The sequence below is a fragment of the Moschus berezovskii genome, chromosome 24 (assembly GCF_049115385.1).
Source record: "Moschus berezovskii isolate FMDL1 chromosome 24, NW_MosBer_1.0, whole genome shotgun sequence".
NCBI lineage: Eukaryota > Metazoa > Chordata > Mammalia > Artiodactyla > Moschidae > Moschus > Moschus berezovskii.
The window spans coordinates 42,376,162-42,403,074 of record NC_142483.1 but is presented as its reverse complement, the minus strand read 5'-3'; the positions used below and the strand labels follow the sequence as shown (position 1 = coordinate 42,403,074).

Below are 26,913 nucleotides of genomic sequence, written 5' to 3'. Positions count from 1 at the left end.
GTACCAATGTTTTCTTAAGTCAGTCTCCCAAAGCAATAGAAATAAAATCAAAATAAACAAATGGAAGCTGCTGCTGCTGCTAAGTCACTTCAGTTGTATCCGACTCTGTGCGACCCCATAGATGGCAGCCCACCAGGCTCCCCCATCCCTGGGATTCTCCAGGCAAGAACACTGGAGTGGGTTACCATTTCCTTCTCCAATGCATGAAAGTGAAGTCACTCAGTCGTGTCCGACTCTTTGCAACCCCATGGACTGCAGCCCACCAGGCTCCTCTGCCCATGGGATTTTCCAGGCAAGAGTACTGGAGTGGGGTGCCATCACCTTTTCCAAAATGTAAGCAACTCAAACTGAAAAGCTTCTGTACAGAAAAGAAAACCATCAACAAAATGAAAAAAGCTACAGACTGAGAGAAAATATTTGCAAATGATGCAACCAACAAGGGCTTAATTTACAAAATATACAAACAGCTCACACAACTCAATAACAGCAACAACACAAGCAAAACAGCCCAGCAGGAAAAAGGGCAGAAGACCTAAACAGATATTTCTCCAAAGACAATATATAGATGGTCCGCAGTTGCATGAAAAGGTGCTCAACACTGCTCATTATTATGAAAATGCAAACCAAAACTACAATGAGGTACCATCTCATCCCAGTCAGAATGGTCACCATTAAACAACCTACAAATAATAAATGTTGGCGAGGGTGTGGGGAAAAAAGGAATCTTTTTACATTGTTGGGAGGAATGTAAATTTGCACAGCTACCATGGAAAACAGTATGGAGGTTTTTCAAAAAACTAAAAATAGAGTTGCTATATGAACCTACAATCTTATTCCTGGGCATATATCCAAGGAAAACCATAATTTGAAAAGATATATGCATCCCAACATACACTGCAGCACTATTTACAATAGCCAAGACACAGAAGCAACCAAAATGTCCACTGACAGATGAATGGATAAACATACGGTACATATGCACCATGGAGTTACTCAGTCATAAAAAAGAACAAAATAATGCCATTTGCAGCAACATGGAGGGCCTAGAGATGAACACACTAAAGGGACTAAGACGGAGAAAGACAAGTATAATATTGCTTATAAGTGGAATTCAAATATGACACAAATGAACATATCTATGAAACTGACACAAACTCACAGACAAAGAGAACAGGCTTGCGGTTGCCAAGGGTAGGGGATAGGGAAAGGATGGATTGGTAGTTTGGGATCAGCAGATGCAAATTTAGGATGGATATAAACAGCAAATTCATGAACTGTTCCATATTTTTCGGCTTCCCTCATGGCTCAGCTGGTAAAGAACCCGCCTGCAATTCAAGAGACCCTGGTTTAATTCCTGGGTCGGGAAGATCCGCTGGAAAAGGGATAGGTTACCCACTCCAGTATTCTTGGGCTTCCCTTGGGGCTCAGCTGGTAAAGAATCTGCCTGCAATGTGGGAGACCTGGGTTCGATCCCTGGGTCAGGAAGATCCCCTGGAGAAAGGAAAGGCTACCCACTCTAGTATTCTGGCCTGGAGAATTCCATGGACTGTATAGTCCATGGGGTTGCAAAGACTCAGACACGACTGAGCAACTTTCACAAACAACAAAGTCCTCCTCTATAGCGGAGGGAACTATATTCAATATCCTGTGATAAACCACAATGGAAAATAATATGAGAAAAGAATAACACACTGAATCACTTCACTGTACATCTGAAACTAACACAATATTGTAAATCAATTCTACTTCAATAAAATTTTTAATAAAAAAGTGAGGCTAAAAATATAATTCCCATTTTGAGGATCATTATTATCTATGTCAAGTGCTTGGTCTGGTAGCTGGCATTTGGCAAGCATTCAATAAATATTAGTTACTATATTACTTTTAAAAAGACTCAAAATTAAAATCTTAAGTGTAACACTTGCAAAAAGCTGAAGGCTTTTGTTCATTTGGATTTCTATTCATCTACTTTTTCTTTTGTAGGATGAGAGACTGTCATTTAAGTAAGTACCTAATAAGCATTGACTATTTTATAATTTTCACTACTATAGTTTTAGCCCTAGATCTGATTTCTTCCTAATAGGATGGAAACTGTAACAATTCTTCATTTGTGAGAATAACAATAATTAAGAGAGGGAAGGATATGGTCAAAGCTGGGAGGCTGATGCGTTCCTTGGTCCTGTTCCTGTGATTCTTTTTCTTTTAAGGCAGGGGTGGCTTATATATCATAGTTTATTGAATTTGGGGAATTTCTCATTTTTTTTTTACTTAAAATGGAGCACACATCAACTCAAATAAATGCAGATCTTGCAGTTATTTTTTTCAGTGTCGTGTAAAAACCAACATAATGGAGTTATGAAACATTTAACATGTGCAGCACAATAAATCCTACAGACCCCTTGATTCAATCCATTTGCCCAGGTTGATTCTCCAAATGAGAGATTCTGTTTTAGTGCTTGAAAGGGGCAGCAAGCTGAGCACCTTCAGAACAACACAGGCACATACCTCCTGCCCGCCCCCCCCCCCAAACCTAATCAATTGAATTCATAGGTTTTGTGCAGATTTTTTGGAGAAGGCAATGGCACCTCACTCCAGTACTCTTGCCTGGAAAATCCCATGGATGGAGGAGCCTGGTGGGATGTAGTCCATGGGGTTGTGAAGAGTTGGACATGACTGAGTGACTTCACTTTCACTTTTACGCATTGGAGAAGGAAATGTTCTTGCCTGGGGAATCCCAGGGACGGGGGAGCCTGGTGGGCTGCCGTCTATGGGGTCGCACAGAGTCGGACACGACTGAAGTGACTTAGCAGCAGCAGTAGCAGGGCAGATTTTTAAGCATGGCAAGTAAAATTAATTCTTCAACACTGACTTATTAAGCTTCTATTCTATGCCTGACCTGAGCTGGGTATTAAAAAAAAAAAAAAGTTAGTGTCCGGTGTCACTGAACCTGCAGCAGAGTACAGGAGAGAGGTATTCACAACAAACTCACACTAAGGAGGGTAACATCACAAATTGAAGCCAGTGACCTTCAGAAGGAAAGAAAGTGGGGAGAAGAGACAGCAGAGAGGCTGACTTGATCATGGAGGGGAGAATCAGTGGAGCCTTTCTGAAGGGGGTGACACTCTGAGATGTGAAGTGTGATTTGCCAAGTCTGCTAAGTCGCTTCAGTCATGTCCAACTCTGTGCGACCCCATAGACGGCAGCCCACCAGGCTCCCCCATCCCTGGGATTCTCCAGGCAAGAACACTGGAGTGGGTTGCCATTTCCTTCTCCAATGCATGAAAGTGAAAAGTGAAAATGAAGTCGCTCAGTCATGTCCGACTCTTCGCGACCCAGTGGATTGCAGCCTACCAGGCTCCTCCGCCCATTGGATTATCCAGGCAAGAGTACTGGAGTGGGCTGCCATTGCCTTCTCCGTGAAGTGTGAGTAGGTGTTAACGAATCAAGCCTTGTATGGAGGAAAACCAGTTCTGGCAGATGGAACAGCATGTACAGAGGCCCTGTGGTAGCAAGAATTCAGCAGCATTTACAGAAATAAAGGAAGGTCAGAGCTGCAGCAACAGGAGATGGGGCCCTAGGGACCACGCTCAGAGCTTGTCTTCTTCCTGTGAACAACGTATGGACACTGACATGTCTTAAATATGGGCAGTAGCAGGATTAGTTCTGCACACTAAAAATAGCACTAATCTAGGTTTTGAGCCCTTCTTGAAATTCAGTAACACTTCTGCAATCTCAAAACTTGTCCAAGGAAAGAGAATCTGTTGAAATATAGTCCAAGCCTGAGGCATGATTTATGTAGTCAAGTTAACAGCCGGGCTGTCAGACATTTGAAGTCCAATAACTATTTGTCCTAATGATTTTTGTACACTTGTATCCACAGAAGGAGAATCGCTTCTGCTTGGCTCTTGGCATAGTTTTCCTTTGATTCTTTGGTGGTTTAAAATTTAATTCTAAAATGTAGCCATTTGTTACAAACTTGCCTGAAACTTGCTTGTGACAGTTGCATTTTTCTCAAATGAAAAAAGCAACAGCATCTAGTAATTTGACATTTCCCTACCATTGTAAATTGCCCATTCTTGCCAGAACATCAGACCACTTTGGTAGCTCAATTTATTACTGCTACTCTGATATTGGTATGCTTTTCCTTAAAGGTGTTATTTTGTACTTTATATGGTTTCTCATGATTTCAGTCTCCACCATCTGTTTTCATAAGGTGGCAGGACTGTTCGCCCCATCCTAAAAGGACAGAGAGTCCCACCAGGATGAGACACGTTCAGAGCTGCTATTCCCTATTGTGTGATTAAGCTGCCTATGATACAGGGCATGTGTATTTGTGTTTTTTTCTTTGTACAAGCTACTAGCTTTTCATCAACATAACAAAATTTGAGCACAAACCGGAAAGTATTGCCCCGGTTTGGGCTCAGGAGCGGAGAGAAGAAACCAGGTCAAGTCACTTCTTCATCACAGCCACTTCTAAGTGAGGACCAGAGGGATCCATCAAGGATCATGATCAGAGGTGTTCTACTGAAGATCCTTTACGGGCTCTGTGTGAGCAAGTGAGGAAACTGCAGCATTAACATGACCAGAAATTGATTCCCAAAGGAGAACGTGCCTATGTACGTCCTGAGGGTCCAGGAAGGCAATTAGGCATCAGAGCAAAAAGAGCACAGGGCGATTATCAGCTGCATTTATTATGTGGTTGATCCCTTTAACCCATGCCTTCCTCATCTGTATAGTGGGAATAACAACCTCTTACAGACAGTCAGGGCTGTGGCAATGGTTTCTGCCAACTATTGAAGTTGGAACAATTCTTTTTTTTTTTTTTTTAGAGTTCATATTATCTTTATTTATTTATTTATTTTGTAATTAATTTATTTTTTATTGGAGGCAAATTATTTTACAATATTATATTGGTTGGTTTTGCCATACATTGACATGAATTCGCCCCGGGTTTACATAAGTTCCCCCTCCTGAACCCCCCTCCCACCTCCCTCCTCCCTTTATCCTCCCTTTATCCTCCCTCTGGGTCATCCCAGCATGCCAGCCCCAAGCATCCTATAACATGCATTGACTCTGAACTAGTGATTCATTTCACATATGACAACATACGTGTTTCAATGCCATTCTCCCAAATCATCCCACCCTCACCCTCTCCCACAGAGTCCCAAAGACTGTTCTATACATCTGTGTCTCTTTTGCTGTCTCGTATACAGGGTTATCATTTGCATCTTTCTAAATTCCATATATATGCGTTAGTATGCTGTATTGGTGTTTTTCTTTCTGGCTTACTTCACTCTGTATAATAGGCTCCAGTTTCATCCACCTCATTAGAACTGATTCAAATGTATTCTTTTTAATGGCTGAATAATACTCCATTGAGTATATGTACCAAAGCTTTCTTATCCATTCGTCTGCAGATGGACATCTAGGTTGCTTCCATGTCCTGGCTATTATAAACAGTGCTGCAATGAACATTGGAACAATTCTTATCTGTTGTTTTCTAGTTTAACCTCACATTTATTTTTTTCACTGCACTAATCATAACTTGCAATGATTTTATTCATCTGCTTTTGGTTTTCCACCTGCCGTCTAGACTGGAATAGAAGCTCCCTGAGGGCAGAGCCTGTATCTTGCTTCCAGCTCAGTTGTTCACCCTAAGCAGGTACCTGACGCATATTTGCCAAATGAATGAATGAGGGTTAGAACGTGAGAGAAAATGAGTGTGCGTCACCAGTTACTGGGATGATTCTTCTCATTAGCAAATATGTTCTCAGATAGGTCACAGAATTGCTCCAAGGTTCAGTTCTGTTTTAAGCTGTAAAAGGAGGGTGATGCACATCTTGTTTATTTCACCAGGCTGACGGGGCACCACTCAGGAGGAAATAAACACGTAAAGGTATACTGACCTGTGCACAGTATTTTACAAGACCAAGGGAGTTTCACGTCAAGGGAGAAATAAGACTGAGTACGAACATTAAAAAGGACAGGGCGTTTCAGTCATGGGGGAGATGCTTTTTATAAAAACAAAGCCAAAGGTAACTTTAGTCACCACCACCCACCACAATAATGGCATATAAGCCCACTGCACATCAACTATTCCCACCGGGCATCATTCTATTGAATCCTGGCAAGTGAGAGCACATAGCAGGGGCTACTGTTGTCCCCATTTTACAGCTGAGGAAACTTAGGGCTGAGATGGCCTCAGTGGCGTGCCCATGGTGACACAGTATGGGAGAAAGCTGGGGCTCACACCTGGCACTTGGACTCTTCAGGTCTCAACCATTTTTCATGCGTCAATTAGTGTAACTATATCAGGCAGCTTGAATACTGTGTTTCTACATGATAGAGCTCTGGGCAACAGGAGTGCAAACACACACTATTTGAGGATGAGGAAATGGGAAGCCTCCCCATGTGTTCACCAGATACCTGACCAGGTGTGACTGAAAACACTGAAACAAAGTTAGAAGTACCCCTGGACAATTCTATCTGGGTTCATACAAATGGCAGATGCTTATTTTGTGACCACATTTTTTTATTCTCTAGAAAAAATGAATATGATGCTGCACACATTATAAAAGCCTAAAATGCTTTTAGTACCAATATTTCTCTTTGGAAGGAGTAAAAGGGTGGGGGGTGAGAAACTTGTATTATAAGAAATGCTTCCAAAGGAAAACTCTATTCCAGTCTAACTTTCTTGATGATACTTGATAAGCCATGCAACAGCCCTTTCTTATACCTACTAGAATGAGTCTAAGCAGCCAATTTGTAATACTTCTATTGCTTAGAAGAGGCACTTAGTTTATAAGGACTTTTGCTGAGATGACACCGATGCATTAATTCCCCTCATTCGGGAATTCCTTCTCATTAACTGTGTAGCCTGACAGAGTTTACAAAATGTGGCAAGGCTGTAACTCCAGTTTTTAAAGCCATCACCTATTGAAGCTAATGAGAAAGAAATGACACACATTTAATTTTGAATAATTACTCCTTCTACCATTTATGGAAATGGTTTTTGCCTGGATCCCCCTGGGCTTTCAATATGGTGTTCCACGATCTGCCTGATTCTGCACAGAATTCAACCTGGCTTTGTTCATCCCCTGGTGAGTTGTATGGCCTAAGGTACAATGGTGTGTGCTGGAGAACCCTTTTCATGCTTTGGAGGATCAGTGGCAGAAAGAAGAATCCATTTTTCTGCAGAGTCCATCTATACACGTCTATTTGAGAAGGCTGAAGTCAGTTAGCCTCTACCTTACACATCTGGTCAAGACTTGGGAAAAGGAGCTTTATGAATTTAGTGCTGCACCGACACTGTTTAGTAAACACCAGGCCTGGCTTGCCATCCATGACTCTTCTGACTTCGCTTGTATGGATATAGTGCTCTCCAGCAATATTCTTGCTAAGGTAGGGGTTCAGCAGTAAAGAATCTGCGTATAATGCAGGACTTGCAGGTTCGATCCCTGGGTCAGGAAGATGCCCTGGAGGAGGGCGTGGTAACCCGCTTCAGTATTCTTGCCTGAAGTGCAGAGCCTGGCAGGAATATCCTTATATATTTATATGTCATTGTAAGCTCCAAAGCTCTTATCTGTTGCTTTTAAGAAGTTTATAACAGAACACAGGAAAAAAAAAAGATTGATTTGAAATCGCATCATGTGGTCAGTATAAAGCTCTGAGCTTCAGAGGTTGGAGTCCTAGAGGGTTCAAGACATACAGGGTTGCCACATGCTAAAGAATTACAAGGACATGGCTGGACCTAAGTTAGCATTCTCCCTCAGCCTCTACTAAAGACAGTCAGGAATAGAAGATGAAAAGGAAGAGACTGAGTGGAAGCCTCTAGGTTTAAGGGGGTTGTGCACCCCTGGAAAGAGTCCTCAGCTCCATGCCCTCCCACCTCGCAGCCTCAGGAGGGCTGGACAAGCCATCATGATCAGAGCTGTGTCGGGAGAAGCCCTGAGGCGGGACCAAGAGACCATGCTGTGCTCACCTCCACATCTCCACTCCTAAGAGACAGTACCACGTTCCTGGGTATGGATTCCTGGGCAGGCAGGAGTCACAGGGAAATGTCAAAGGCTCAGCGCAAAGGGACCTTGCAAACAACTCCAGTGCTCTCACCTTCATAGAGCCTTCTGTAACTTAAGTCTCAACTACACTGATGTGTAGGAAGGAGGGACTCTAAAAGGACTGGTTAAACTTTTACACATAATGAATGTATGAATGGAGGTGCAAAAACAAAATGACAGAAAACAATCAAAAGTGGTATTTTTTGCACTACTGGTTTTGTGGCCCTGAGTTGTATTTTCTGTAACTTAGCTGTAGGAGAGGGTGTGGTGATGACCGCTCTCAGAAGTAGCCTTACCATGTGTCACTTATCTTCCTTCAAATTTATCCAGTGTCATAACTGACATATTTGATGAAAGATGTCCACTGAAATCAAGCTACCCTTTCGTTCTAAAATTCCTTTAGAAAGACAAAATTTCATATCTAATTGAATTAATAGTAAAGCCACAGGATCAGCATGGACTTTCATATGATTTAATGCTCTGCTAAAGTCTTTTTGTCACATAGTACATACAGGGACCCAAAGTCATACCTATAATCATCTTTTATGAATGTGGGATTTTTATTCAATACTTCTATTTCAAAAATATTTAAAATATGTTTTCCAAGGACAATGATGACTTCATATGTGACATTCAGGTAATTCTAATTTGGGTAATACTATAGTGATTACCATTTCATCTAGCTAAATTTTATTAGTAAATTCACCCAAAGAGTTGCTATAAAATGCTGTACTATATCCACAAAGCCATTCTGAGATGATTCTGAGACATTTAATGCATATTTAATATTCATTTTAAAATGAATGACAGCATATAAAAATTCTAGTAATCTGGTTCATACTTCCAGTTTCCACACAGACAGAAACCAATCACTGTGGAGGGAGGTAGGGGAAGACTTAGGGGTGATGGTAGCAAGAGAGATATCAAACAAGATGTTGATGTTCAGAGAAGAGGAAGAGAATCAAAAATTTAACAAAGAACCATATTAACACACAATCCAATCCAAAATGGAAGCTCTATGCAGATTAAATCACAATTAATCCACATCGAACCTTAGTTTAACAAAGCAAAAGGGAATAAAAATACATTTTACTTTACTTCTCATCAAAATAGCTTCAAAAAGTCTTAGAGCAACAAAGAGTAAGTCTATAGCATTTTGAAGTGGATTCCTTAATCATGCTGAATAAATGAGGAATCACAATATAATATCTACATAACAATTAAAGGTCAATTCAGAATGGAATAATAAAATGACAGGGAAAACTAATTAGTAGAGGGAAATCCTTCCTCTCCCCATGCCCATATATTCTCAGAGAATTTAACTTACTTTAGCGTAACTCCTTTGTCCTGATAGCTAACAAAGTATACAGGCTCTCCTGGGTCCCAGGCAAAAGCAAAAGACTTGAGAAACGCTTGCTTTACTCTAACAGCACTTTTTTTAACACATGGAAAGGAAATTTTATTTTATTAATTTTTATTTTATATTGGAATAGGCTTCCCTGGTGGTTCAGACAGCAAAGAACCTGCCAACAATTCAGGAGGCCTGGGTTTGATTCCTGGACTGGGAAGATCCCCTGGAGAAGGGAATGGTTACCCACTCCAATGTTCTTTTCTTTTTTTTTTTAATTGGAGGCTAATTTCTTTACAACATTGTAGTGGTTTTTGCCATACACTGACATGAATCAGCCATGGGTGTACATGTGACCCCCATCCTGAACCCCCCTCCCCCCTCCCTCCCCATCCCATCCCTCAGGGTTGCCCCAGTGCACCAACTTTGAGTGCCTTGTCTCATGCATCAAACTTGGACTGGCGATCTATTTCACATACGGTAATACACACGCTTCAATGCTATTCTCTCAAATCACCCCACCCTCGCCTTCTCCCCCAGACAAAAGACTGTTCTTCATATCTGTGCTTCTTTTGCTGTCTTGCATATAGGGTCATTGTTACCATCTTTCTAAATTCCATATATATGCATTAGTATACTGTATTGGTGTTTTTCTTTCTGGCTTACTTCACTCTGTACAGTAGGCTTCAGTTTCATCCATCTCGTTAGAACTGATTCAAATGCATTCTTTTTAATGGCTGAGTAATATTCCATTGTGTATATGCACAACAACTTTCTTATCCATTCGTCTGCCGATAGACATTGAGGTTGAGTCCATGTCCTGGCGATTATAAACAGTGCTGCGATGAACATTGGGGTACACGTGTCTCTTTCAATTCTGGTTTCCTCAGTGTGTATGCCCGATAGTAGGATTGCTGGGTCATATGGCAGTTCTATTTCCAGCTTTTTAAGGCATCTCCGCACTGTTCTCCATAGTGGCTGCACTAGTTTTCATTCCCACCAGCAGTGTAAGAGGGTTCCCTTTTCTCTGCATCCTCTCCAGCATTTATTGTTTGTAGACTTTTGGATAGCAGCCATTCTGACCAGCCGGCATGAGATGGCACCTCATTGTGGTTTTGATTTGCATTTCTCTGATAATGAGTGATGTTGAGCATCTTTTCATGTGTTTGTTAGCCATCTGTATCTTTTCTTTGGAGAAATGTCTGTTTAGCTCTTAGGCCCATTTTTTGATTGGGTCGTTTATTTTTATGGTATTGAGCTGCATGAGATGCTTGTGTATTTTTGAGATTAATTCTTTGTCAGTTGCTTCATTTGCTATTATTCTCTCCCATTCTGAAGGCTGTCTTTTCACCTTGTTTATAGTTTCCTTCGTTGTGCAAAAGTTTTTAAGTTTAATTAGGCTCCATTTGTTTATTTTTGGTTTTATTTCCATTATTCTGGGAGGTGGGTCATAAAGGATCCTGTGGTGATTTATGTCAGCGAGTGTTTTGCCTATGTTTTCCTCTAGGAGTGTTATAGTTTCTGATCTTACATTTAGATCTTAAACCCATTTTCACTAACAGCATTTCTGAATAGGGTTTTGCCACCTCCCACTCCCAATAGAGTGGCCTTTACTTAAACTATTAATTTTGACAAGTGAGGTGTAAACACAGCTTAAGGATACTGGCCTCCCAAAACGTGGACATTTACCAAAGTATACTCTTTGGCCCCTGATATACGTCCACAGTAAAAATTGGTTGATTAGTGACTTAGATTGAAACTGAATTTGCCTATTTTGTGACTTGAAAGTGTGTGTGTGGGCTAAGTTGCTTCAGTCATGTCCGACTGAATTCCAGACACGGAATTGGAATACATTTCAATTGTATTCCAATTGAAATTGGCATACATTAGATTTTTGCCACAAAACAAAACAAAAAATATGTCACCAATTTATTCTTCCTCTGTCATCTCAAAAGAAGAACAAATCTCTGAAAGTCAAATTATCCCTTCATGGGATGATGGATTTCTAAATGCTGAGTTCCTTCTTTTCAACAAAGAGATAATTCTGATGAATCAGTATTTACAAAGTGACATTTGGCAGGACGATAATGTTAGTTAGACAAATGTCTGTGTGAGCCTTAAAATACGACACAGTGATAATTTTTATGGATTGCCACAGGCAAGCACATTCAGATTTTCAGGACCTTCTGACTTTAAATAATGGGTTTAGAAGCAAAGACCTTGGGGATGCTACTAACCACATAGGGATATGGTGCATCAGGATAAATGGTACAAAAGTTGAGGCAGGAGGTGTTCAGTAAGTCCAAAGTCCAAAAATGCTTGGGAAGACTCTACAGTGAGTGTGTACTTGTGTGTGTGTGTGTTAGTCACTCAGTCTTGTCTGACTCTTTGCTACCCAATGGACTGTAACCCTCCAGGCTTCTCGGTCCATGGAATTCTCCAGGCAAGAATACTGGAGTGGGTTACCATTCCCATCTCCAGGGGATCTTCCTGACCCAGGGATTGAACCCGAGTCTCCTTCATTGAAGGTAGATTCTTTACCATCTGAGTCACCAGGGAAGTCCTTCTGGTGCTGAAATTACATAATCTTTGAGCCTCATTCCTTCATTCCATTTATAACAAGTTTAATATTGCCTGCCTACAAAATTTTCAATGCCTCTGTACATTGCTATGCAATGTGCACTCCAGTGAGAATCTCCTGTGTATACATACATGCTTATTCAAATCCTTGACTTTATTTTCCTGTTAGATTTGATATGCATGCTGATTTTCCATAGGACTGACATAAGGCAATAGGATCTTCATGACCCGCCACCCCAACATCCCAGGTAACTGCTTTCAGCCCAGAACAGCAGACATTTGCCATTACTGAGTTATTACTATGTAATGATATCATTTTAGATCCCCTGTTTGAGTGATCAAATTTAATCCCCACAATAACTTTGGATGTAAACTTTTCTTATTCCCATTTCAAAGATGAGGAAAGGCTTTGAGAGGTTAATATTTTCCAATCTCCCACAGGGATATGAAGATACAGCCCTAGAACACAGTCCTAGCCTCTTTCATGACAGTTTCACAATCATTTTGGTAGAGTGACTTTTTTGATGTCAAGATGGCCTCAATCTCTTCTGCAGACACATCACTTTATCTATGTTTTTCCCTACTTCCTTTGACCTTGGTATCTCCACAAAAACATACGATTCCCAAAAAGGTCATACCCTGGCTTGGTCTCTGTGTCAGCAACATACTGGCGAGCATTAAGGGTGAAACTTACACAGTGGGGCGGGGGTGGCAGAGTATACATTTAACCTGAAAAAAATATCACATCTGATCTTTCTTTTCATATGTGACACATAATCTATAACGACCAATCTAAAATGACTCACTCTATTATGTGTGTGGCTGCCACTACATGCATGAGGAGATGGAACTTTTCCACGAAGTAGCGTGAATGGCATTAGTACCTGTCAGGTAGAGTTTGTGTTTTCTGTGACAGCTTAAAACACCAACAAATCTTCTCAAGGACATGACCCCTTGGGGAGGGGCAGTCAAGACAACCAACAAGCAGGATGGGTCCCTGGCGAGTCTTAATTTATATCAGTGACAATTAGGTAACCTCCAGGGAAGGTGGCATGAAGAATGTCCAGGTCTCAAGGTTGAGAGATCTTGGAACTGGGTATCAGGGAAAGTTGGGATTTGTTAAAATACTGAGGAATGTGGTAGCTTTCCTTGTTTGAAGGTGACTTTAAGTGCATACGAAAAATTTACAGGAATAAGAATTACATGGCTGTTCACATAAGTTCCTATAAGAATCTACGCACAAGTAACCCCACGTTAAATTATAAAGCATACACAGTTTTTTTAATGATAATTTTTTGTTTAACAATTATTCTTTTAGTGACTTTGTACCATCTTGGGTTTTTTAGAGCTCACTGTTTTCCCCTGATCTCAGGGACTTGCTCTTTCCAAATAGTTATGGATCCCACACCTCATCTTTAAGACTCATCTGACCAGATAACTTATACAACGATCTTGAATGATTCAAGACTACTCAGAGCTAATAGATAATAAGTAGCTCATGATGGCTAAAGAGGCTATATATTCCAGGGGAAAAAAAAAAAAGGCATGCATGCTAGTTTGTGTCCGAATACTAGGAATGAGTATTTCAAGACTTTCTTCTCCTTCAGCAGAGACCAGTCACAGAGAGATATGTGAAGTGGGCTGTTTTCTGCAGTCCTCAGATCAAGACAGCTACTAACTACACTCTCTGTGCTGCCAGATGATTCAGCCTGCCTCCACCTCTGGTTGCTTCTTCCTCACGTGCCCATTCTCTCGACGCTTCAAAATCTAATACCAACACAAGTTCTCCCTCAAATCACTCCATATTCTTAAGTGCACCAATGGCTTCCTTCTCCCATCCACTCTTTTATTTCATTAAAACAATTTCTCAGTGCAAGAAACCTCATTAATACAATTAATTATGTCATTTCTCTCCATGTTTTCTTTCCCTGTGATCTAGCAAATCTCAGTCTGTCCTTTCCCCCATTTTTCCACTTCCAAGTTCCAAAGTGTCAGGATTTTTGAAACAGTATTTTGGGGATACTTTCAAAGAAAATACAAGTTTAGCTGAATTTGGACAAAGAAAGTACAAGAAATAATAACACACACAGACCACCCACGTTCTTATAGCCAATAATGGGAAGAACAAAAGACATACTGATCATGGTAACATCTACCTTCACGCAGGATGGCACCTTCTACTGCAAGGGAAGTGGTAAGTAAGAAAAGAGAAGATATTTACATAATTTGGGGTCACAGGTAATTTAGCAGATGTGATCATAGTTTCTTCACATGGAGGAAGCATGATATGAAAACACAAACACTGCTGTTTCTATTTCTGAAGGCAGTGGTTTGGATAATGAGCTTGCAAGTTTTTATGAACTTAAATTCTCAATAATCAGCACTAAAATATGACTACAGACAAAACAGTCTACACAGACTGGAGATGGGCCTGAGAATGATCCTAATGGCCATCAGAGCGTTCAGTTCCCCTTTCAGACTCTACAAAACATCAAATGTCAGAAAGAGCCAGAAAACTGTCATCAATCATTTCGATACTTCTAGCACATTTGGATGTCCCCTGTCATAGAGACAAATTATCCACATGTCAAACTAATTTTTCGGTTTCCACTTGAAAGCTTTGTGTCACCTAGGTCCAGTCAACATTGAATTAATTTTTCTTTTTCCCCAACCCCCCGCAACGCTATAAGGATCCTATTACTGACAATACTGTTGTTATACACTATAGTCTAGAGAATGCGGTTAATTTGATATTCTAGTTAACTGAGTCACACATCCAGCTGTGTATTATACAGATTTTACAAATCATTATTGTAACTCATGTCTCTGTTTATATCTTATTTCCCCTTCTTCACATGCATCCGTACACACACACACACAAAAAAAACAACTTCCTTGAGGTAAAGGTCTAAATTTCAGCATCCTCACACAATTCATGGTATTTTAGTACTGTGCTCAATATACATTACTCTTCATTAATAGATGTTTGCTGAACAGGCGAATCTATAATATCTGGATGGCCAATATTTGAAGACCTACATTGCAGAGAAAAAATACTCATGAATGTATACAATATGAATTTCTTTTTCTTGATCATACTAAAGATATTTCAGGGTTTGTGCTACCTCAAGGTCATCATTGCAAACGCTGAAGCTCACTTAAGCACAAAATTGGTGAATGTTATTTAATAGAGGGCTAGGTGGTAAGATGGCAGGACACGCTACTTGTGTAAGATCTCCCACAATTTCCAGTATCTGAAGGATAAGGACCCAAATCCACACATGTCCCATCACAGCTTATTCCTTTGTCCATATCTTTATACATCCAGCCTGGACTCACACATTTGTCCTATTCTCTTGAGAGCATGTTTTTCTGCTTTCCAAGTCCTCTGAGGTACTATCATTTTTCCTGCTATGAGCGCTGTGCCATGCTCTTCCTCTCTCAGAAACTCTCCAGTCTGTTCTTCTCCGTTCCTAACCAGCCAGTGTCCACTCATCTTTTGCGAGAGCTTCGACCTTTAAGATGAGTAAAATTCCTTGATTATATGCCCATACACCCTCAGAATATTTATTACAGTTTATAATTATGTATTCATAGAGAGGTCACTGGAATAATGTAGATTTTCCCCCCTACTTTCTCTAGCAGCGTGAAAGCATGGTTTACTTATTTGGTTTATTCCCCATCGGATCAGGAGTGCCTGGCACAGTGATGAGTAGAAACGAGTCACTCAATACATATTTGTGAATGAATCCATGAATAAATATGTGATTCTGCTTTCTGATTATGGACTACACATAAATAAATGGTAAACACTTGTGTTTCTTATTTAGAATACTTATAAAAGGTTACATATGAGTCTTAGCATCTTAAAGCATATTTTAAATAGCAGGTAACTCAATTTGGACATTATGAAAATCCACTGAAATCCTTATTAATCTGATCCAAACGTATACTTTGTTTCCTTCATCAAATATGTTGTTTTAGCATTTTTAGTCATGTCTCTGCCGACCGTTCATTCTGATGCTGATATGGACTTGGTAAGAAATTTAAGCCTCTGTGAAAATGACTTTATACTCTTGGCTACAACATGAACTAATATTTATCAGCAAGAGCATTCAAGGCAACATGACCCCTTTTGAATTCAAAGAATCAATGAAAATGTCAATTATCGCTAGATGGACAGGCAGAAAAGAATACATTCTTATCTGTAGTGTTTTGTCCTGCAAGACTTATGCTCCTGTTCCATTTTCTGAACCATCTAGTAAAATTCAATTTACTTTTTCAATTTGTCTCCAGCCAAGCTTCCTTCTGTCAGCTCTACAGAAATTTCAATGCTGGCCATGTAGAGTAACAGGAGAAGGACAATGAGAATGAGATTACCTGTGCATTTGCGATCTGTGTCTTCTTTCTTTGACCCACTAATCGTCAACTTGCAGTTGAAGTTTTCCTCCCAGTATTCGGCAAACCATACGTTTCTTCGGTTGTTTTCAAGTGTGCGAGATGTAAAATAGGCATCAAACCCTAAACAGAGTTAAAAGAAAAGGTCATTGCATGCAGGGCACTGCTGGAACATTTGGAAATAAAAATACTAGTAATAGTTTTTCTTTGTTTTAGTGGACTGGATGCTTGCTCTTTGTGTCAATCAAAAAAAAAAAAAAAGAATAAGAAAAAGATAAAAAATTCTAATGCCAACACACATGGGTAAATCTTTACTTCATTCTGCCAGGTAGATGCGTGGCCGACAAATCACATTTCACAGTGAAATCTGAGTTACAGATCTTAGCAATAATATGATGACCACAGCATCTCCTGTGTCTCCTGGGAACAAGACCATGGACAAAGCATCTTCATCATCACCGAGATAATAAGTGATCATTTCTGTACTTACTATGGACGAGACTCTGCTTGACATAGGTTCTTTCCTTCATTCATTGAGAAATGAAAGTCGTTCTTTCTTAACAACCTATGTGGCAGCTGCTACCACTTTCATTACATCAGTGAAAAAACAGAGACTTAGAAGAAATAAGAGTTTCCCTGGTGGCTCAGATGGTAAAGAATCCACCTGTAATACAGAAGACTAGGAATTTGATCCCTAGGTTGGTAAGATCTCCTGGAGAAGGGAACAGGAACCCACTCCAGTATTCTTGCCTGGAGAATCCCATGGACAGAGGAGCCTGGCAGGCTATAGTGCATGGAGTCACAAAGAGTCAAATGTGACTTAACAACTTAATATATTCGTATCAGAAGAAACAGCACCATGCCTAAGGTCAATCATTATGCCATATTCTGCATCCCTAATCATGTGAGTTATGACCTGTGATTATCATTCTAAGAACCTTCCTGCATTTAGTAAGGATCCATTATGGAACTGACTTTCCAGTTAAAAAGTAAGTTTATGTAGAGATCATAGGTAAACTGACCCCAACATAAATGTACAGCTGTTTATGAAGAGCATTAGATGAACAGACTTGAGAGTATAAGTCCCTAGGAAATCTTTAGCTACCCCTTTAGTATGGTTCAGCCTTAAATGGTCCAATGGTCCTTCAAGAATCAGACTGGACTCAGGATCAGAAGAGCGGGCATTGAATCCCAACTCCACAAATCTCAGTAAGTCATGGAGACATGAACAAGTACAGGCTGGAGTGGTCTTATTTCCCTTTCATTTATCTGAAATATGAAAACCGCACTACCTGTTTTCCTCACATAATCTATTTTCAAGTCATAGCAAGACTTTGGAAACTCACTGATTTTAAGATCAAGAACCACAGAAGGTGGATTTATTTTCACGTTAATTAAATCATTCAAAGTTAAACTTATTTAAAGCCCTAAGGGGGGTGGGGTGCTCCCAACTAAATCTCACAAGAGGAGCACATTGATTTAATTTTATCCACCACTATCTTCCTGGCTCAATACACAGTAACCCTACTAAAGTGGAAAACTTGAAATAAGTAAGTGAGACAAAGAAACAGCAAAGAAAAAAGGAGATTGCATAATATTTTAGGGAAAATAAGAAGAATAGTCTACATCTCTTATTTTCTAGGGTGTTGTCAGAACAGGATCCTTGACCCAATATCTACAGGATCCTTGACCCAATATCTAGTCTTTCTACGCTCCTGACTTCATTGATTTGAGGTAATCAAGCTAGAGCATCTGATCTCACCCTGATCTCAGTACTGACAGACTCATGAGTCTGCTGGAAGTTCCCTCCTGCCTCACTGTTCTCCCAAAACCCTGAGACCAAATGACTGTTCATTGAAATGACAATTCTAACATAAAAGGAATCTTTGTGGAAAAGACAGGTCAGTCCCCCAAAGTTTCCAGGAATACTACACATACATCCTTGGTCATGTAAATACACACATCTACTCACACAGGTGACTCACCTTTCATTTCTCTTTCCATCTTAGCCCCTCCACCTGAGAAGGGGAGCAACAGTGGCACTGGTGGCCCCGACAGACCACACTTCCTAAGCTCCACACCCTATGGCGCCCCCTTTGATGTAGGTGGCTTCTTTGTTCATGGGCCATTGGCATGTGTGATGCAAATAGTCTGCAAAACCCTTTACTCACTGCACCCCTTCCTTGTGAGAGTCTCCCCCTGGAACCCAGCTACCAGGCTCTAACAGGAATTCCTGGGGGACAGGAAACCATGTGCAAAGAGAGGAGCCCAGCCAGACCCCAACCCTCTCAGCCAAGGCTCTCTGGACTTTGCACCCCTGCTGCTAACTGCAGCAGAACCACTGGCCTGCGGCCAGCCCTGGCTGCAGAACTGGGGTGACTCGTCTTCTCAATCACTGATAGTGGAGGTGGTTTATTTCTGCAGCCACAGACAAAGTGAAACTCTCCTGCCTTGGCACAGCATTCTGAGCCCTGAACAACACACCCTTAAGGAAGACACAGTCTCAAAAGAACACAGATAGAAATAAACTCTCTGGCCACATGCCACAGGTCTGAGCCTCAAACCAGATTCAGAAGAGCAACTTCTAACACGGCTCAAATCAATGCATTCATACCTACATTCCCCAGCTCAGCAGAAAATATCTTCAGAGGAATCCTCATCACTGAAAAAGTCCATCACTTCAAAACACCTCTCTCTTCAGCCTGTTATCTGCTGGAAATGCAAAGACATGCTGGGTCAGGAAGGACCAGGGGGCAGCTAGCGAACACGCTGGCGAGCCTGAGAAAGCAGCAGGTCCCTCGCTTTAGAACCAAGGATTCCCAAGAGGCCTGCGCTCTACCAGGAAGTGGACGGGTAGCAGGCTTCCCTCGTTGCAACCGCCATCCTTTCCTCACACACCAAGCTCACTCTCAGCTTCCTTCTCACAGCAGGGACTCACCAGTAGGCTGAATTTGGCTGTCATGTCCCCCAGGAATGAGTGACCAACTTTGCTGGGCATTTCAAAAGATGCGGAGTTTCTGGGTGAAACCAGAGAGGCTGCAATTAACAAGCCCCAGGCGCCGGGCATGAAGCTCGGGTTTTGAGAAGCAGGGCTTCTCCAATCCTAGGTTTTTAGCGAGCACCAGGTGTTGCTCTTGTTGCCCGGACTGTGAGAAGCCAGGCTCGGGAGCAACTCCGGAGTCTCCACAGCTGGGATGCAAGCGGGTTCAGCCCAATTTGTTAACTCTCAGCGTTGTTATCTTCTCAACCTTGACTGTTTGCCCTGGTTCAGATGCCAGGGTCTTCATTTTGCAGTTGAGACTTCTGCTTCGCACCATTCCTTGCTCAGCATTGCCTGAGCCCTGCTTTGCTCCCATGGCCTGCAGATGGCTGGGGGGAGGTGGAGGGTGCTTGGGTGACCTATAAGTGAATTTTCCTAGTGTCTTTGCTCCATTGCTGCCTGGAGCTTCTTTGCAGCCTCAAAGACTGTATTCCTCACCCATGTCTCCAGTCAATGCCCTGGACTCCCCACCTCAGGAATTTTCATCCTGGTGCAATGTTTTAGTGACTCTAAGAAGCTAACCTGAAATAGCCTTGTGCCTTTGAAATGGAGCGGGACCCTACGGTTCCTGTCACCTCATGTCCTCTGCCTGCTTCTGTCTGTAGAAGAACTTTACCCAAAGAGTAAGTTTAATCAGAGAAGTGAGAATATGCAGAAGGAAAGGAAAACAGTCAAGCAGGACAAAATAATACTAGTTTAGTCATTAAACAAAGTCAAGAGCCTTCAGTTCCTCCTTAAGGGTTACGGATAATATTCTGAGCCATGTCCTATGAGCTGTCTTGTAGATATTGAAACCCCCACCATGTGAAAGAAGTTATTTACATGATGACCAGAGTATAGTCATGACATATGCTGCCACAATTCTGAGAACTGGTCTCAACAAAACAGGATCAAACTGACCCTGGAACTAAAAATTAACTGTACTCAAAACAATTGTGATGACACTATCAGACTGTGGCATGATCAACTTGAAGACAACTGTCAGAGCTGACTGTTGGTTTTACGTGCAGCCCCTCCTCTGCCTGTGCACCCCTGAAACTCCCCTTTAAAAGCTCTTGCCCACTGATTGTCAGTGGAGGAGCTGACCTTTGGACACAAGTCTGCCCTTGGCGCTGGTTTCTGGCCTCTGAAATAAAGCAAACTTTTCTTTCCACCAGTTGGGCCTCTTTATTGGCTTTTGAGTGGCAAGCAGCCAGACCCCAATTTTGGTCACATGTTAATTACCTCTTCTGAAGGCCCATCGCCTTCAAGGAAAACTCAGAGCCCTTAGCCAGGTACCAACAGAGCATAAACTGGCCTTTGGATGGTTTTCTAGAGACTGGAACTGCTAACCCGTAGGAGACCTGCTATGGGTCTGTGGGTCTTTACAATCCACTCTGTAAAGTACTCAGCACTGTGCCTGTATCAGTAAAATATGAACTGTTGGTTCTTCACTAAATATACTCATCCATTAAACATTGATGGAGCAACTACCCTATGACAGGCACTCTTCTCTGTACTCACAAACCTTGGGATTAAAACATACATGGCCCTTCATGAGATTAAGAGCCAGTCTGATGGAGAAGATAGACTTAACAAGCATCGTTTAAATAAATACAAAATTACAACTATGATGGCTTCTATGAAAGAAGGGTACATGATGTTTTGGGAGCACAGAGATAGAACTGTGTTAGGGAGTTAGAGAGGGCTTCCAGGAAAGAGTAGATACGTAGGTAGAAAAAATAATGCAAAACCGGGGAGCAGATAAGAGCAGAGATAGGCCATTCATTCACATGGAATAGCTATGCCTTAGGAATATCCCCTTCATGGATCACTGCCTTGTCATGGCGAAGGCTTGTGTAACTCAATGACGTTATGAGTCATGCTGTGTAGGTCCACCCAAGACAGACGGGTCATAGTGGAGAGTTCTGACAAAACATGATTAACTGGAGGAGGGAATGGTAAACCACTCCAGTATACTAAACATGAGAACTCAATGAACTGTATAAAAAGGTAAAAAGATCTAACACCGAAAGATGAGCCCCCTAGATTGGAAGGTGTCCAATAAGCTACTGAAAAGAGTGGAGGTTACAAATAGCCCCAAAATGAAGTGGCTGGGCTAAAGTGGAAACAATGTTCAGTGGTGGATGCGTCTGGTGATGAAAGTAAAATCCCATGCTGTAAAGAACAATATTGCATGGGAACCTGGAAGGCCAGGTCCATGAATCAAGGTAAATTCGGTGTGGTCAAGCAGGAGATGGCAAAAGTAAATAATTGACATCTTAGGAATCAGTGAACTAAAATGGATGGAAATGAGTGAATTTAATTCATTATATCTACTACTGTGGGCAAGAACCCCATAGAAGAAATGGAGTAGCCCTCATAATCAAAAAAAGCATCTGAAATGCAGCACTTGGGTGCAATCTTAAAAAATGACAGAATGATCTCAGTTCATTTCCAAAGCAAACCATTCAATATCACAGTAATTCAAGTCTATGGCCCAACCACCAATGCCAAAGAAGCTGAAGATGATGAGTTCTATGAAGACCTAGAAGACTTCCTAGAACTAGCATCAAAAAACTATGTTCTATTCATCATAGGAGACTGGAATGCAGAGGTAGGAAGTCAAGATACCTGGGGTAACAGGCAAGTTTGGTCCTGGAGTACAAAATGAAGCAGGGTAAAGGCTAACAGATTTCTGCCAAGAGAATGCCTGGGTCATAGCAAACACCCTCTCCCAACAACCCAAGAGACAACTTTACACACGGATATCACTAAATGGTCAATACTGAAATCTGATTGATTACATTCTTTGTTGCTGATGATGTAGCAACACAGTCAGTAAAAACAATACCTGAGGTTGACTGTGGATCAGATCATCAGCCTCATAGCAAGATTCAGGCTTAAACTAAAGAAATTGGGGAAGATCACTAAACCAGTCAAGTACGACTTAAATCAATTCCCTATGAATATACAGTGGAGGCGACAAACAGATTCAAGGGGTTAGATCTAGTAAACAGAGTGCCTGAAGAAGTATAGACAGAGGTCCATAATACTGCACAGGGAGCAGCAAACAAAACCATCCCAAAGAAAAAGAAAAGCAAGAAGACCAAGTGGTTGTCTGGGGAGGGTTTACAAATAGCTGAGGAAAGAAGAGAAGCAAAATGCAAAGATGAAAGGGGAAGGTACACCCAACTAAATGCAGAGATCCAGAGAAAAGCAAGGAAATACAAGAAGGCCTTCTTCAATGAACAATGCAAAGAAATAGAGGAAAACAACAGAAAGAGTAAGACTAGAGATCTCTTCAAGAAAATTGGAAATATCAAAGGAATATTTTATCCAAAGACTGGCACAATAAAGGACAGAAACAGTAAAGACCTAAATGAAGCAGAAGAGATCAAGAAGAGATGAAAAGAATACACAGAACAACTGTCTAAAAAAAGATCTTAATGACCTGGATAACCACAATGATGTAGTCTCTCACTTAGAGCCAGACATTCTGGAGTGTGAAGTCAAGTGGGCCTTAGAAAGCACTGCTGCCAATAAAGCTAGTGGAAGTGATGGGATGCTAAGACATGATACTATTAAAGTGATTCACTGAATATGTCAGCATATTTTGAAAACCCAGAAGTGACCACAGGACTGGAAAAGGTCAATCCCCATCCCAATTTTCAAGAAGGGCAAAAGCTTCTGCACAGCAAAGGAAACTATAAGTAAGGTGAAAAGACAGCCTTCAGAATGGGAGAAAATAATAGCAAATGAAGCAACTGATAAAGGATTAATCTCCAAATTATACAAGCAGCTCCTGCAGCTCAATTCCAGAAAAATAAATGACCCAATCAAAAAATGGGCCAAAGAACTAAACAGACATTTCTCCAAAGAAGACATAAAGATGGCTAACAAACACATGAAAAAATGCTCAACATCCCTCATAATCAGAGAGATGCAAATCAAAACCACAATGAGATACCATTTCACACCAGTCAGAATGGCTGCTATCCAAAAGTCTACATGCAATAAATGCTGGAGAGGATGTGGAGAGAAAGGAACCCTCTTACACTGTTGGTGGGAATGCAAACTAGTACAGCCACTATGGAGAACAGTATGGAGATTCCTCAAAAAATTGGAAATAGAACTGCCATATGATCCAGCAATCGCACTCCTGGGCATACACACCGAGGAAACCAGAATTGAAAGAGACACATGTACTCCAATGTTCATCACAGCACTGTTTATAATAGCCAGGACATGGAAGCAACCTAGATGTCCATCTGCAGACGAATGGATAAGAAAGCTTTGGTACATATACACAATGGAGTATTATTCAGCCATTAAAAAGAATACATTTGAATCAGTTGTAATGAGGTGGATGAAACTGGAGCCTATTATACAGAGTGAAGTAAGCCAGAAAGAAAAACACCAATACAGTATACTAACACATATATATGGAATTTAGAAAGATGCAAATGATAACCGTGTATACGAGACAGCAAAAGAGACACAGATGTATAGAACAGTCTTTGGGACTCTATGGGAGAGGGTGAGGGTGGGATGATTTGGGAGAATGGCACTGAAACACGTATGTTGTCATATGTGAAACGAATCACTAGTTCAGGGTCAATGCATGTTATAGGATGCTCGGGGCTGGCATGCGGGGATGACCCAGAGGGAGGATAGAGGGAGGAGGGAGGTGGGAGGGGGGTTCAGGAGGGGGAACTTATGTAAACCCGGGGCAAATTCATATCAATGTATGGCAAAACCAACCAATATAATATTGTAAAATAATTTGCCTCCAATAAAAAATAAATTAATTACCTAAAAAAAAAAAAAAGAAGGGCAATACTAAAGAATGTTCAAACCACCAGACTATTTCACTCATCTCCCACGCTAATAAAGTTATGCTCAAAATCCAGCAAGCTAGGCTTCAGCATTACATAAACTGAGATTTTCCAGATGTTCAAGCTGGGTTTAGAAAAGGCAGAGGAACCCGAAATCAAATTGCCAATGTTTGCTGGGTCACAGAGAAAGAGAGGGAATTCCAGAAAAATATCTACCTCTGTTTCATTGACTACGCTAAACCCTTTGACTGTGTGAATCATAATAAACTGGGGAAAATTCTTAGAGAGACATGAATATCAGACCATATTACCCGTCTATTGAGAAACCTGTATGCATGTCAAGAAGCAACAGTTAGAATCTTGTCTGGAAAAACTGACTGGTTCAGGACTGAGAAAGGAGTACATCAAGGCTGTTTATCGTGACCTTGCTTATTTAATTTATACACAGAGCACATCCCACGAAATGCTTGGCTGAATGAATTACAAGCTGGAATCAAGATCACCAGGAGAAATATCAACAACCTCAGATATGCATATGATACCACTCTAATGGCAGAAAGTGAAGAAGAACTATTGAGTCTCTTGATGAGGGTGAAGGAGGAGAGTAAAAAAGTCAGCTTAAAATGCAATATTAAAAAATACATATAAAAAAGAAAAACTAAAATCATGGCATTTTGTCCCATCACTTCAAGGCAAGTAGTAGGGGAAAAGGTGAAAGCAGAGACATATTTCCTCTTCTTGGGCTCTAAAATCACTACAGATGGTAACTGTAGCCATGAAATTAGAAGATCATTGCTTCTTGGCAGGAAAGAATACAGTGTGCTAAAAAGAAAAGACATCACTTTGCTGACAAAAGCTCCATATAGTTAAGGCTTTGGTCTCTCCAGTAGTCATGTACAGATGTGAGAGCTGGATCATAAAGAAGGCAAAGCATTGAAGAATTTATGCTTTTGAGCTGCAGTGCTGGAGAAGACTCTTGAGGGTCCCCTGGACAGCAAGGAGATCCAACCAGTCCATCTTAGAAATCAACTATGAATACTCTTTGGAAGGACTGATGCTGAAGCTCCAATACTTTGGCCACCTGATGCGAAGAAAACTTGACTCATTGGAAAAGACCCTGATGCTGGGAAAGACTGAAGGCAGAAGAAGAGGGTGACAGAAGATGAGATGGTTGGATGGCATCACAGATTCAATGGATATGAACTTGGGAAAACTCCAGGAGATGGTGAGGGACAGGAAAGCCTGGCGTATTGCAGTCCATGGGGTTACAAAGAGTCGGACACAACTTGGTGGCTAAACAACAATAGGAATATCAGAGTCACTCTCACATTACACAGCATCCCAGGACAGCTGGCCTCAAAATCAACACACATAAATGGACCATCTTCTATGTATATGCTATCTAGTATTGCTACTAAATTCTAATAAACCAAGGCATAAATGTTTATCTAATGAATAAATACATGACTAAGTCTCCAAAGTAGTTGTTAAAAATCCTGATGTCACACAGATTTATATTTGGTTATATAGAAAGTTGTACCAACAGTTATAATTAGAAAAACAATAAGCATTATATATATATATATTTTTTTTTTTCATAAAGTGTCACATAAATCCTACAAAGTAGGTACTAAATTTAGGTTATTTACACTTTAGAGATAGAAACTAAGGCTCATAAGAGAGCTTTTTGGGGTCTTTTCCTAAGAGAGGAATTTGGGGTCCAAGTCTGGCTAATCCCAGACCCTGGTGTTTCTTCTCATGTAGAGCAGTGAATCACTATTCATTATATGAATGATGAATTATAGGAATTATATGATTCACGATTCATATAATTGGGTGGGTCTCACAATCATCCTGATGCTGGGAAAGATTGAAGACAAAGAAGAAAGAGGCAGCAGTGGTTGAGATGTTTGGACAGCATCACCAACTCAACGGGCAAGAATATGAGCAAACTGTGGGAGATGGTTGGGCTTCCCAGGTGGTACAATGGGAAAACATTGACCTGCCACAACAGGAGACACAAGTTCCTTCCCTGGGTCAGGAAGATCCCCTGGAGGAGGAAATGACAACCCACTCCAATACTCTTGACTGGAGAAGCCCATGGACAGAAGAGACTGGCAGGCGACAGTTCATGGAGTAGCAAGAGTCTGACTTAGCAACTAAACAATAACAATAATAACTAGAGAGCTGATAACACAGAGGTCAGGCTCAATGAAGGTCAGATTTGGTCTTTATTTTTTTTTCCCCTCAAGTTTATCACAGTTCACTAAGTTCACTGCAGAATTCCATGGACAGAGGAGCCTGGCAGGCTACAGTCCATGGGGTCACAAAGAGTCAGACATGACTGAGTGACTAACCACTTTCACCCTTTCATTACAATTACTACAATCTCACAATTTTACCTACATTTCTGTTTATTTTTATCCTTTTGCCATTGTGGAAGTATAATTGATTTACGATGCTGTGCTGATTTCTGCTGTAGTGCAAAATGACTCAGCTCAGTCACTCAGTCATGTCCAACTATTTGCAATGCCATGGACTGTAGCACGCCATGCTTCGGTGTCCATCACCAACTCCTGGAGCTTACTCAAACTCATGTCCATCACGTCAGTGATGCCAACCAACCTCTGTCATCCTCTGTCATCCCTTTCTTCTCCCGCTTTCAATCTTTCC

The 26,913-nt window shown here is 41.1% G+C and overlaps 1 protein-coding gene across 1 annotated transcript in view; it reads right to left on the bottom strand.

Annotated features, from left to right (window-relative positions):
- The window catches only part of GRM7 (glutamate metabotropic receptor 7), a 909,324-nt gene that overhangs the window by 304,948 nt on the left and 577,463 nt on the right, over window positions 1-26,913 (bottom strand). Inside the window, exon 5 of the mRNA XM_055414369.2 lies at window positions 16,366-16,506. Within this exon, the coding sequence (XP_055270344.1) occupies window positions 16,366-16,506 (141 nt within the window). The remainder of the gene's footprint in view (window positions 1-16,365; window positions 16,507-26,913) is intronic.